The 15,324-nt window shown below is 30.3% G+C and overlaps 1 protein-coding gene across 2 annotated transcripts in view; it reads right to left on the reverse strand.

The window, feature by feature from the left end:
• Positions 1 to 15,324, reverse strand: part of LOC108753787 — a 43,990-nt gene that overhangs the window by 5,898 nt on the left and 22,768 nt on the right. Inside the window, exon 1 of one of the 2 annotated variants that reach the window (XM_018495687.1) lies at positions 2,044 to 2,297. The exons of the other annotated variant lie outside the window; for it this stretch is intronic. Coding sequence (XP_018351189.1) covers positions 2,044 to 2,058 — 15 coding nt within the window. The 5' untranslated portion in view covers positions 2,059 to 2,297. Of the gene's footprint in view, positions 1 to 2,043; positions 2,298 to 15,324 lie in introns of those variants that run through there. 2 annotated transcript variants of the gene reach the window in all.

The following is a 15,324-nucleotide window of genomic DNA, read 5'->3' on the forward strand; positions in this document are numbered from 1 at the left end:
ATAAGACAATACTAATAATTACAATAAAACTTCTCTTTTCACTTTATGTAATCCAATCTACGATCATCAATATAAATTAAAATAATATTGTTTGATTAGGCCAATACAGTAAGTACAGAACTTACAAGATAGCACACACGCAATCCATCAATGTAAATGAGGCCAACAAAAGAAAGTTCAATCAACCGGGATATATTTGTTCGAAATACGTATGTATATTTTCACATTTCTTAAATTATATCATACAAATGGGATAGAACATTTTTTAGTCATCAGCAATATAAAGTACAAAATTAATGATGTAATTATATTTTGAAAAAAATTTTATTCGTTTTTATATTATATTTTGCTTTTCCATAGATTACATTGTTGTTGAATACTTGACAAAGTGACTCGATAACATACGCTGCATACAGCACACGTAAATAGGAAATAATGAACAAATCGAATCTGCATTTACATTGAAATTCAAATATGTGCCATAATCATAAACATCGATTACACGTACGTAATTAATGAAACCGTGCTATCTCCATAATATAAAAGACATTTGTTTTATTTTCTTTGACATTTGTTTTATTTTTTTTCGTGGTTGTAAATAACCACTTTCATACTTAGATTACTTTTGCATAAGGATGCACTTTTTACTGCCCGTATGAAAACGCGTGTATCTCACGCGACTCTCATTTTCACGCACATTGTGATGCACATAGGTGCAATGACCTATATACTTTAGCTAGTATACAATTAACTTTTATTTAATTCTTCATTATATTTTTACACTTTCTATACATAATATATGCAAAAAATTCTCGAGGATTTAAAGTAGAAGGACTAACTTGTTCAGCAAAAAGTAAATTTGATCTGTACTTTAGATTAGCCGTTATCACCGATAAGAAACTGCCAATTACTTAATTTCTAGTTGGAAATAGTCTCAGTAGCATTATCGATAATGCGTACGCCTAAGACCCCTATCGTACACTCCTTTCATAATGCATGCGTCCTCCCTTATTAGTACGGAAATTTATTCACATCGAGGGTGCAACGCTATTTCAGTCGTAAAGATTTCTGAGTACTAAAGTGTGTGTTCTGTTCTTTCTTTTATTCTTTCATAAGACTGACGTAATACATATACAATACATATACATATTTAAAAAGTCTATTAATTCAAACACGGAAGTAACGTCTATTTTTTAAACATATATATATTGCATATAGGAATAATTAAATTAATAAAATATGAAATAATTATAAATAATTTAATTTAAATTAATTATAAAAAATTACTATTTATAACTGAAAAATATTCATTTTTATTTTATAATATTTGAAAAAAAATTTTTAATTTTTGAAATAATCAATAACACCTAAGTTTTTAATTAACAATGATCACAATTAAAATCATTTATTAATTCATTAGAAAATATTACTTAAATATTACTTAAATAAAAAATATTAATATTTTCTATTAAATGAATAGAAATAAATAGAAAATATGACTTAAATAAGTATAAATAAAACAATAATGACTTTCTAACTGATCGAAATATGAAATAATATTTATGAATAATTTTATGTATGACCAAAATGAATGCAAATATTATTAATTAAAATGTTAAGAGCATTATATATAATATAAAAAATGCAATTCTATTAATAAAAATTGCAATTAGATACATTATTTTCTCGAGAAAATTTGTTATTTGCTGAAATTAATATTTTTAAAAAATATAGTCTTTTCTAAATTAGTATATATTAAAAATAACAATAAATTTTTAAATAAGTAGCTTTAATTTAAAAAAAGAAACATGTATGAATTAAGTTAAGCTGATAAAATTTAACATATTCAAAACTTCCAGATCTGCCAAGAGAAATGACGTATTTTAATATAAATCAAGAATTAAAAGTTAAAAAAATATTACGTAAAATTAAAACACTTTATTGTTTAGTAAAGCTATATGTATTAATTACATTTCTATTAATTCCTTGAAATGATAAACACTCTGACTAAACAAAGCACAATTTAGACTCTCTGCAACCCACCTTGAATTTAACCATGATACACGCACGTAAATCGCAGTCTTGGCACTTGTACACACAGATTATCCGGCACTACGTAGATCTTCTTACTCTAGAAGCGTTCCTTCAGCTTTTCTCACCACCGCACTTTAAGGGAAGTCGCGCCTAACCGGAGCTTGTCGTATGCGATTTAACAGTAGCTTTTCGTGTAACACATAGCACGCACCATACTGGCATTCGTCGGCCCGCAGCCTCTTTGACAAATGAGCACCACGACTCGCCAATACTAACACAAAAAATGTTCAGTCTCGTATGAAGACTCCGCTTATATAGACTCCGAGAAGACTACCAGTTGGAGGAGTTGTCGACTGAAGTTGCCGGGTGAATCGTGGAAAGGAGACCCGGGAAGAGGAGAGAGTGAGTGCGCCTAAGGGTACAGAGGGAAGAGAGAGGAATAGAGAGAGAGAGAGAGAGAGAGAGAGAGAGAGAGAGAGAGAGAGAGGTATAGAAAGATGATGTGGGGAAGAGCGCGAGAAGAGGCAGCCCTCCTCATACACCGTTTAAAAATTCTCTTTGTAGAGAAAGTAGGCTAGCCTTGCCTCGCCGAAGAAGACGAAGATGCGCCGTTGTACGTGTAATCTCCGATCCCCAGTGACTACAACATCCGTTGCGTGAAACTGGTTATAAATCTTTCCGCACAGAAAATGATTCGGAAGGATTGGTCAATCGAATCCTTCACTCTGTACTCGACAATAAAAACTGATGTGAATTATTGGTAACGCATTTATTCGCGTTACCTTCAGTCTAACAGAGACTGAAAAAGTAAGACATGATTTGCATAAAAATTGCAAGAGAAATTTATGTTAAATTGTCTGTATATATTTTATGTAAAAGACATTTATTTCGGCAAGTTCAGCTAATATTGACCAATAACTAAACGTCAACAGATATACGCGGTATTTGAAATTCATTACGATTCTAGTATTAGCCGGTCGCGCTTAATTTAAGGATTGATCAAGAATCAGAAATACATGATCGTTAAGTCTTGAAGGATGTCCATCAAGAGAGTTGCAATGCATGCATAAGAAATCTTACGCAACTCAATGTAATTATTGTAGATTGATGTAATCTTCAATCATACTAATTAATTATCGCAATGTGATATCGGTGACTTTAATGCTCTTTACTAAATAAGACCTGTCTTTCATTAGAAATGTCATATGTATTGCTTGTATCTTTATGGAATTAGTTTATAAAGAAAAACAACCGTTAAGTAATTATAAGTGCTCAAAAGTGAAAGAAGTTTGTTAATAATAAAATAAAGTTAATGTTGAAATTATTGTTATATTTTGGTAACCTTTTTGGTATTTACATAAATAATTTATATAAATACTATGTTATGCAACTGATTGACTTCTTAATAATTTATAAGTAATTCAAATTGTAATTTAAAATTTTAGAAACTAACAGGGAAGCAACATCTAAAGATTTATCATAGAGAAAAGTTTAATCCTTTTCATTAATTTGATAAATACATTGGTTTGGTAGAAAAAGCACATCTTCAAAAATAAGAAAAGATACAACCAAATATCTATATATTTTTATATATTATATTTATATTCCTACATATTATATATACCTATATATATATATAAAAGTGCTTTTACGTAATGTTTACGCAGAATACTGTTAGAATATTTTAAAACTTTTAATCACGCTCAAGATTTTATTCTAATGTAAAATAAGAAGACAGGAAGTAATAGTTTACGTACTCGTGCATATCAGATGTACACTGACATATAATATATACACATTCCCTCCCCTTTGAGATCCATTACATTGTCATCAATAATTCAACAGAAAAATGCCGCCCCTCATGATTTGGCTTTGCTTGTCTGTCGGCAATACCATCTATCGCTAACGCTGTTGCTGCCGCAAAAATCTCGGAATAACGAGAGCAAACAAAATTGTTTCGTCCAAAAGTCTGTGTGACACAGAGGAGCGGTGAAGGTAACTAGTTGCGGTATGCGCTGGAATTAATTGTCCAACGACACCGTCCATCGGAATTTTTTTCAACTCCTCTTTATTCACCGATTTCTGCGGCTTGAGTTTCCACCACATCGTTAAAACGAGCACCAATGTATCATCATCATAGGAATGTATTCTAAAACTTTCAAGCTCATTTTTTTTATTTAGATATATTTATAGTATATTAATTAAATAGAAAAAAATCGTTTTGTTACGCTGCTCCATAAATATTGTATTACTTTAAAATATAATATTAATTAGTACTAAATATATATAATATTAATATTATACTATTATATATTGTCAATATTTCTTAATGTAATTTAACGTTAATAATCGATTTAGGACAATATTATATTATTGTTCACATATATATATATTACTTCGGTAAAATATATTAAATATTTTTGTAATTTTATACCTTAATGTAACACATTTTAACTATTATTAGTTTAGTTATGATTATTATGAATTATGATAATCAATTGTAAAGTGAATTTGGGTTACGCTATCTAAATGTATGAATTTGACATTTATACACATACTATACAAGATAAAATGATTTTGTTGCATACCTTCATTTCCGATTATTGCAATTCATCATTTGATGAGATATTTTAGATAGAATATATAGTCGTCTGTAATCGAAATAGCAGATATTTTTTGTTTAATATATTTAATTCTTTGGAAAATCATAACTTGTGATGACAATGTCAGAGAAATTGATAATGTTAGCTTTGTCTTTAATCTCGTCTTTTATGCACTTGGCTGACATTTATATCATAAATAATGTGCGCACTCACAAAGAATTTTCTGATCTGATTAAACTATCAAACTTGTATTACTGAAGTTATAGTTCCATACATTACACTCATTTCTCCTCTAACAATAAGTTCTTGTGTGTATTTTGTAAAATAAATGTAAAATAAATTTAAATGAAATTATGTAATATATAGACACATTTTTAAATAAAATTTTAATATTTTAATAAAATTTATTTTAAAATTAATATATATTTATGAATGTAATTAAGAATTATGTAATTAAAATATATAAATGTAATAATATTATAATTAAATAAATTTTCTGTTATACTATACTAAAAATAATTGTTTAAATCATTTTTGATAAGACAATTCTAATAAATTATTTTAGAAAATGTTTTAAAAGATGAATTTTTGAGTATAGATGCACAAATCCGCAAGAATTGCAATGTTTTATTCATTTCAAATCAAGTGTGATGTTAATCTGATAGCTGACTTTGTTTCAGTGAATAATTAACTATGAAAGGGAAGCTATATCAGTTATAGCAGGATCCATGGTCAAGGTGAATGGTCGACGGACATTGAAGTTTTAGGGTCACGTCAACTGGAATGCGCGCAGGTGCGGCAACATCTCGTATTGCCAGGTAAGACTTTCTTCTTTCTTTCACTCGAGGTCATCGTAGTGAGATACGTTGAGAGAAATCAACGATCGAAACGCTCTTCCAATGACATTTCTAAGCTACAAATATTTTTGACATTTTCGAATTTTTTATTAATTTTAGTTACTATGTTAGAAGTAAAAGTGTACTTTCTTTATTATACAAATACTGATAAACACTAACGTGGCATGCTAAAAGCAAAATTTTGACACTTCTGACGTCTTTGATATAAATCAAACTTTTAAAGCTTACACCTTTCTTATATCAAATTAAATATTTTCTATTCACAAATACAGAAATTATCATACACTACATTTATTTGAGTAATGGTTTTTTATTTATATTCTTTTATATAAATTAAATTTTTATTTTTTTATTTAATCTATTATCATATATACTTAATTTTATTTGAATTCAAAATAAACATATAAGAATTTATAATATGTACATTTATAAAGTAATAGCTCAAATGAGTTAAAAATGATAAAGAGCAGTACAAAGCGTAAAATGTAAGCGTGCTCCTCTAATGACTATTCCAATGTTCACTTCATATATTAAGGGTTAATACCCATAGGCAAATGGTAACAATATTGGAAAATCTAGTAAGTGTCGATCCGTACAATTTATCAGCCCCAACTGGCTTGTCACACCTGATCTCCTGCTAAATCGTCTGCACATCCGGCAATCTGCATATAGCACAGCTGGCTCGATTTGCAACAAACAACCAGAAGTGACTCAATAAATTAATATTTGGTGCATGTATATATATGTGTATATATTATATATATATATATATATATATATATATGCTCATATAAGAATAAACAAATCAATTTGTAATAACAAAGTTATATCTTTTATATCATTTATATAATGCATTTTATAATTTAAATTAAAGTATTTGTGTAACTTTGGTTATTATGACAAAGAAATCAAACTTTATTCATAATATACGCATGTACATTGTGATTTCATAATATAACGCTCTATAATAACAGATATAATTACAAAAATCGAAGATTATCTTAAGAATATCTCCAAAGAAAGAACGTAAAAGTGTTTATCAGCTATACAAAGAATAATCGGTCCTTTGAAATAAGTTTATTCAAATGAATGCAAAACGAGAATGTACAGAATGGGCTTTCCTTTCAATCGACTGATGACTCCTTTCCAATCGATGAACTGACTTTACAAACCTCACTTACATAATTAAGGACGTCTTCAATGCAAAATACTCGACCCTCCATTCTTACAATATGTAGATGTTGTTTCACCAATGACATCTATTATATTGTGACGAACGTTTTCACTAAGACATAGTAATCGTGACGAACTGACGCCAATCTTCTGCACGCATCTTCTGTGACGAAACTTAGTACTTATTCAAGCTACAAGACATATCCCAATATACATGTTACACGTCTAATTGCGCTAGCTATATTTTCATCATTGATGTCAATTACATATCTTTACGTTGTCATAAATGTAACAAAAATTCAAATGCGTTTAAATTTCCATACCAACAAATTATCATATTCTTTTGAAAATAATGGTTTTCAAAAATTTATAAAATAATTGAATAATAATTTGTATTACTATTGTAAAAATTATTATAATTTGTTTGAAAATTTATCGTTATATGTTCAAAATTATATAGGGTGTTTTGTAAGTAATATTCGATAGAATGGATATCGTTTATAACAATTTAAAATAATATTATTATAGGGTATTTGCATATAATAAATTTTAAAATTTATTATATATAAATACCTTATTTTTATTTTGTATTCTCGATTACACTAATAAAAATAATATGAGTAGAGATAATAACCTAAAGAGTGAGATCCGAAATATAGTTAAATGCTCGTGCCCGATATAAAATTTAAAATTAATTTTCTGAAAAATAAAGAAAAAAATAAGACAAAATTTTATTTTATGTTTTTTATTAATTTTTTTTATGTAGAATTATCTCTCTCCTTGTACCATATAATACATTAGTATAATACATCAGTATAATATTTTTACTAACAACCTGTGAAAATGATATATTTTTATTTATATATATTATATGTGTTTATTTTTTTTAATTTCATATTAAAATAAAAAAATGACAATTCTTGACAATTGTGCATTAATTAATCGCAGATATCAAGGAAAATTTCTTGATAATATAAATATAAACAAATATATTATCAGAAAATAAAATAGTCAAAAACACACGAAATAAATAAAAGCACGTGCGCGTATTGCTTTGCTGAGTGAGCGAATACGAAATAGGAAGCGATCATGCTCTTACGTTGAATGAGAAAGAAAACACACATGTCAGACCTTTTTTTCCCATATATCCGTTGTCATAAAAAGGAACGAGCGAATTTTCGTAATACGGTTGCTTCTGTAACTGGTCGGTGAAACCAAGCTCGTGCGAACATTATAATACAACGCTGAGAATTCGGTATTTCGAGTGCTCGCATTTTACGCTGATCTTGATGTGTCGTAAGCTTGACAAATACTAGGAAACCGCTTACGTTCGAATAATTCATTTGCGGGCATATGAGTACTCCATCCGCATCCTCGAGAAAACGAAAATATAAAGAATTCTTCCTTTCCCAGAATTGCCTGATTACAATCGCTTAATTATGAAAAAAAAAACAATTGATTAAAAATATTGGCGAGTAGTATCGGATATGAAGAACGGTATTTGCAGCATGAGGAACGTCTAACCGTGACGAGAAATCAAAAAATTTCTACCGCAAAAGTTTGACCGGTTTCTCGCGGTGTGTCGTAATTGCATTTTCCCTTACAAAGTCATCCCACCGAATCGATGACTAGAAGCTTACCTTCTCGCCGCGTTCTCTACTCTTTTTCTGTCCCCTCGCCGTCGCCAACGGTATATCAGGTAATGACGCGGGCGCGAAATTGGTTTGATGTTGGCCATTATCGGAGAAAGTTTACAGCGTTCGTGTTTTACCGGAGTTTATCATCTCAGTTTCTCCCCCTTCTACGTGGGGCTATCACCGTCTACTTGCTTCGGCTCAGGTAGTCGCGAATTAGGATACTCCTGCGCGCCGAAATGTTCCTCGATCATCAAAATTTATCTACCCTCTAGTTTACAGCATGTAGTTCCATGCCAAAAAATTGTAATACTTCATGTTTCAGTTTACTTATTCATTCTTGCATTTAGTTGTTGCCACAATAATATTATTCCTCCATATATTAGATCTATTAAATGAGAAATGTGTAAGATGTTGTAAGGTGTTTTTAAAATGAGACATTTTTTCTACATTAAAATAGACTTTATCAACAAATGTATCATTATATAAAACTTAACACAATTGGAAAGAGATATTGAAACACCGATTATCTTAATATTTTAGAAAAATGTTTTATTAATTGATGTGTTATCTTATGCGATATAATAAACAATTTGTATAATTCTTAATTGCATTGGGAAAATTGCTATCTACTTTTGATGTTGTTAAAATCGTATGATAAGATACGCATTTGAGAATATTGAGATTGAGACATACTTTTCCTGTTTATAATATATTAATTTAATTTTAATTTAAACATAATTGTTCCTTTGTACTTATAGAGAGATAAAGCAAATAATTAGATAATTTACATTTAAAATGGTAATAATGATTAAAAGTTATTTGAGCGATAAAGTAGGACACTGCGGAGGAATTGAACTACAATGAATTCATCAATGCATGCGAAAGACCTATTTGTTTATTTTACGCATCATAATAGCGGCCGACGAATGCACGAATCATTCGTTTCTCGTGCTGTTAACCAATAATAGAACTCATGCTGCCGCTTGTTGAAAACGAGTCTGTAATCAGGTTTCACTGTATATCTAACTTTGCTTCCACCTATCAGAACCTCATTCTTCTGATTACAGGTATCACGAAAATCGTCGTTCCCAGCAATAATACCAGAATCACGTTCATTATTCTTCTCGAAGTTCCGGCAATCAAGTGTCGCATGAGATTGGTACATTTTTTAGTTCTGTATGAATAAAAAGTTCTATGTCTCGTTCCTTCAATTACGTTATAAAAAATATTTTTTTGTATTTTTCTCAAAATATTATAGTATTATCGATAATCCTTATCTTCATAAAAATAAATATATTTCTAACTATTATAATACATACTAATATTATAATATATTATAATATATACTAATATATATTATATATTGTACAACTTTCTATAAATTTCTTGTAACTGATTAAAAATTCTTAGGAAGATATATGTTATTAAACTTCCTAACTATAGAATTTTAGTTCTGATGAAAGCAGTAAGGAAGGAATTAACAGACGTAAATATTACTCTCACTTAAGCATACATTTCTTGGAGAAATTATCACGATTACTACGTTAACGGTCTTTTTAGTCCATCATCTTCGACGCTTGTTGACGACGTAATATATATCATGTAATAAGTGATCATTGCAACGGAACTGTAACTGCAGCGAATTATTACATTCACATTGAATATGTCCCAAGGGGAACTTTCCTTATAAATATCAATTTGATAGATCGATATATAAAGAGATTTCATGACAAATATAAATCTTGTAAGTCATGCACGGTCAATTTGGTGTCATACATCGATGTCATTGCGTATCACGTCGTGCAATTCTTATCCGACAGTTGTGGGTCAGATCCTTAATCGGATGTGCATACAGAATGGGCGGAATCGGAATCTGCAATTTAAACGGAGTACGTCAGAGTTTTCACTCGGATGAATCACCAAGTGAAATCACGTATCTCCGTGTTCCGACGGCGCTACGTACTTAGGGACTCCAAAAATACGTAACATATGAAAATCCTGCTTTCATTCTTGCTATCTATAGACCCAAATGAATCTCGAAAATTTATACATTACTTTATGAATACTTTAAAAATCTCTTTCCATTGTGTGTTTGTGTGAATTTAGATTTACATCACATACTGAATAAATTCGGATTCGTCAAATTTCATTTGAAAAACAGAAAAAAGAAATAGATATTCTAATTTCTTAAATAACAAAATAGCTTTTAATAATTTGAAAAGTTAATGTTGAAATGTTCAGCGTGATAGATTAATTAGAAGCTAAATGTAGCTTAATTCGTTATCAGAGAGCCATTGTGAATACCTATCATATATCTCAGAAGACATTCTCTTAAAAATTCCTTCATTTTTAAGGAATCTCTATAAAATTCCGAACATGGCACGACATACGTTGACGAAGCGTATCCGTCATGCTCTTCCTATATTTTTACGAAGCGACCATTCATAGCAGGCCATTAACATACATTCCTGTGGGTAGGCTTAATTCATCTTCAGGGCCGTTGGATCTGTACTTTCTCCTGAAACAAAATTTCGAACGTGGGATTTCGGGCCGACCACTTTAAATCCGTTTCTTCATGCATAAAAAGAGTATAAATGCTATTAATCTTCTTTGATCGTTAATTTCGTGATTGTTAATAACAAAATGTGCTTCTCACATTACGACGCGTTTCAAAGACGTGGAAATAGAATTTTGCAAAGTCACGATAGAAGACGATGAGACAGAGAATGGAAAGTGGATTAATGAATGTCTCATTCATACAATCTGTTACAAAAACGGTTACCATATACTATAAATCATGTGAAGATAATATCATGTACAAATGTATTTAAACTGTATCATTTTTTCAGTACAATTTGTTCAGTTTTGCGCGTATTTGTATTTGAATATAAGTGTTTTATAGATATGACGCAGTTATAAATTAATCTGAACTATTTATGCTTTAATCTGAGTGATAAACGAGTGAAATTACAGATATTGATAATATATGTTTATATCTAATCATGATAATTGCTTCAAATAATTAAATTTAGAATATTCACATTTATTTAAATGTGAAACACATTAAGCTTTCCATTGTAGTAATAGAACGTGACTCCGTCATGTGAATGTGTTTCATGCAGCCAAGAGTAGAAGACTGTGACACAATAACATAAAGTTGCTGAGGCCGTCAGAGTCTCGTGAAAGCGTCCTTGCCGCTTGAACTTGTGCAGCACCTGTTATGCATCATGCCCGATGATTATTAGAGGAGTGAAGCAATTTGACGTATTACTCATCAATACGTGGCTAAGTTGAAATTTAACAAAATATCTTGTCCCCAGAATAAATATGTTATTTGTTAAATTATATAATGCAATCAACAAATAAATTTCTTATACTTCTACTTACGTAATCCCATGAATAAAAAATGATATTCAACTTGCAATAATAATAAAACTATTCAAATAATAAACCTCACATATACAAAATTCTAAATTTTTTATTATTAGAGGAAAAGGATAATATAGATTTTGTTTTATTTCCTTATAAATATAATTTTTTATTTTATCAAAATAAAAAATTATAATTATAAAGAAATATTAAATATTAAAATAAACGATAATTTATTAATCTAAGTTTAATATAAAACACATTTAAAGCTCCTGAGTACTTACTCCAGCCATATTAAATCATGACGTCATAAGCGAGAAATGTATCATAAGCGACACGTTGATTTTTCTTACATGCCTTTGTAAATAAAAAGAATTTGGATGAAATAAAATGATGAGATCTCTTTTAAAATACTTGTAAAAATGGACGAAAACTATCCTTATCTCCCTTAACAGTCAGTAAGTGACCGTAAAAAATACATAAAGTGCGTTTACTAGTTTTTTACTCAATGCTCATGCGTAGCCTATTTTCACTTCACGAGTCTTTTTCGACTCTTTACTGACTATTAGGGAAGCTAAAGGAGTGTCATTGTCCATTTTTACAAGTGTTTTAAAGCGATCTTATCATTTTGTTTCATTCAAATTCTCTCTATTTACAAATGGCAAAAAAAATCAACGTGTCATTTCTCGCTTATGACATCACAGTTCAATATGGCTGAAGTGATTATTCAAAAGCCTTAAGACAAATAAGCCACAAAACCGAAAAAATTATTCAAATAAAAAGGAACATTTTGATGTGATTATCTAAAGGTGATACTACAAAGATTTCTCCTATATTTTTACAAAATGTAGTTTCTTCAGGTCTATTTGAACTTGTCATGAAGTCCAAATAATTTGAACTCATAGAAAATGCTAAATGTTGAGATATTATCAAATTCAGAAGTTTCTTTTCATGAATACATTCTCCTCTTGTTGATCTTGTCTTTGTGAATGTTTACCACTAATTTCCCGCTTCACAAATACTTCCAGAGACTTCTTAAAATTATTTTAAAATTATAATTACAAAGACTTTTTAATGAAAAACAATTCTCTGTAATATTTTTTGTTAAAAGTCTTAGAGTTACATTACTTGTTACTTACTTGTTAAGAGACCCGATATAGAAATATTAAAAAAATTTATATTTAATGAAAATATTAATACATCCCAATGAAACTATTAATAAGTTATTCACTTATCTTCTCAAAGTAGCAGAGTAACACTTAAGAATTACTTTAAGATATAAATTCGTTAATTATGAATTTTTTAAACAACTTTAAACTTGACATTGAAAAGCATGTGAAAAAACTTTAATATATCTTGTAATAGTTCAACATCAATTGTCAACAAAGAAGTCAATAGTTGTTTCACAACTTTGATATCTATCTAATTGTAAGAACAAGTTAAAAACTTGTTTGGAAGATGGTGCTAATTGTAATACAACAGAATTTTAAGTAAGGCCCATATTAGCAAAGCAAATGTAATAATCATATTAACACCTTTTCCTCTATATTTTTTATTTCATTTATTTTTTACTTTTTATTTGAATTTCTATTTTTTTGTTTTTAAAACAGCCTTTTCCTTGGCGACTGGTGTAGACACTTCCATACTGACTTTTGACATTTCCTTCATGGTAAAGTAGCTTTGCCATCATACCGTACGACATTTCGCGATAACGTGAACAATGTCAACGATCCTCAAAGCCCACGGCAATATTTCCTAACCAACCGTAACTATCGGCAAGAAATATCATTGCATAAGCCTTTCGTAGAAGCGAGCTGTAACGAGAAATCTAGAAGGCCAGACGTGCAAAGAAGGGCGCAACTTCCGTCAGAAGTGGGCAGGAACGATGGAGCGCGATACGTCGACGTGTCAACTTGTCGCGAGGGCGATCCGTGCCGCCAAGTGGAAAAAGAAGTCAGACTGCGAGAGTGCGGTTGCACTTTCTAAGGCAGGCGCGTGGTAAATCTCTGATCGGTAAATCGCCGAGTGATTACGAGGCGTGGAAGCCGTCGCGGCGAGCTCACGGTGCGCTGCGTGCAGGAGGCGATTCGTTCCGGTTCGTAGACGAAGACGCCGGTAGTAGTAATAGTAGTAGTAGTAACAGTTCCCTTCTCCGGAAAATCCGGTCGCCCGACAATTGTGACCTCTCGTCGCGGGAAGGAAACCCTAAACGAGGAGGCAAGAGGAATAGAGCGAGAAGGAAGGAAGAAGAGGAGAAAGGTCGAGAGACAGTACCCGACAATACTACTTGTTCCGATACCACGAATCTTCTCCAAGGTGCATTTGGGACTAGCTGCGTTAATTCGGAATATAAATTAGTCTGCCGTGTAGCACTGGAAATTATGTCGTTTCTCCGTAAAGGAACACATACGTTAATTAGTATGTTACTCAGAAAGTATACAAATAAGAATTGCGATTTTTATTTGTAAACCGTTCAATATTGTATTATAACTTTATTAGTATAAAAACATATGTTAATGCATTGAAACCGAACATAAATATTATATTATTTATATTTTTTAAATTGTAAAGAATAAAAATGTTGCAGTTTATAAATTTAAGGATTACGTATTATATTATATTTTTATAATTTTAAGTATTTCATTTTTATGTTATTTTATTTTATCTTTTATGTTATCTTTTATGAGAAAATGCAAATTCGAATTCACAATATCGCCAATTAAATATAATGGACTAATTCTATGATATTAAATTTTATTGTCGTGTCATGCGAGATCGACGAGAGTGATTCAAGATACCTAAGAAGAATTAACATTCACCATAAACGACTAAGCGCCATTCAAATTGCTTAAGCTGTTCAAATTAAGTTATGCAATTAATCATTGCGAGAGTAAGATGGTAGGATATCATGTAAATAAATGTAAATTGGTTAGCACGCGACTACAATTGCATAGCGTAAGTCTACAAGATTTGATCATAGATTAAATGAAATTCTTATTAAGATGAAAGGATATTTTAGCAAAGCGTTCGAAGATCACAATAATTAACATGAATAATGATTTGACAGGTCATGTATAGAGTTTATCCCACTGATCGTGATAAAAATGCATATATATATGTGCAACATCGTTGAAGAATCTGGTTATCTAGTAATACGAGTACTCGTCACGAAAAGGAAATGCCGACGAATGAGGAGATACGAAAGGGAAGACGGAAGAATGGGTAGTCACCTCGATAAGAGAGACCTGCAGGTTCGTCCTTCTAGTCGCAAACTTGTTTGAATGCATTGCTTCCGAATGCAAATTGCAATTTGCTGCTGACGAGAAGAGAAACGGAAGTAACCCGGTGACGCAAAAGCGAAGAACGTTTCTTTAGGCGGTTTATGGTGTTCATTAGAGTTCGAGATCGCAGAACTTAATTTTATCGCTAGTTGTTTGATCATGGTTAGCAATGTTGATTACAGTTTATCATCCATTCAGCTAAATTTTTTTTTACTTTAACGAAGAAAAGATGTACTATTTCGCTTTCTTAAGTAGCAAAAAAGACACCTTTTTGCAAGCAGTATGTTAAATTTATTTTAGCTAAAGATAAATCTAGTTAAGTTATTGGAAAACTATTAAACTATATATAAAATATATATAACTATATATA

This window comes from Trachymyrmex septentrionalis, unplaced genomic scaffold (assembly GCF_001594115.1).
Source record: "Trachymyrmex septentrionalis isolate Tsep2-gDNA-1 unplaced genomic scaffold, Tsep1.0 scaffold71, whole genome shotgun sequence".
Lineage (NCBI taxonomy): Eukaryota > Metazoa > Arthropoda > Insecta > Hymenoptera > Formicidae > Trachymyrmex > Trachymyrmex septentrionalis.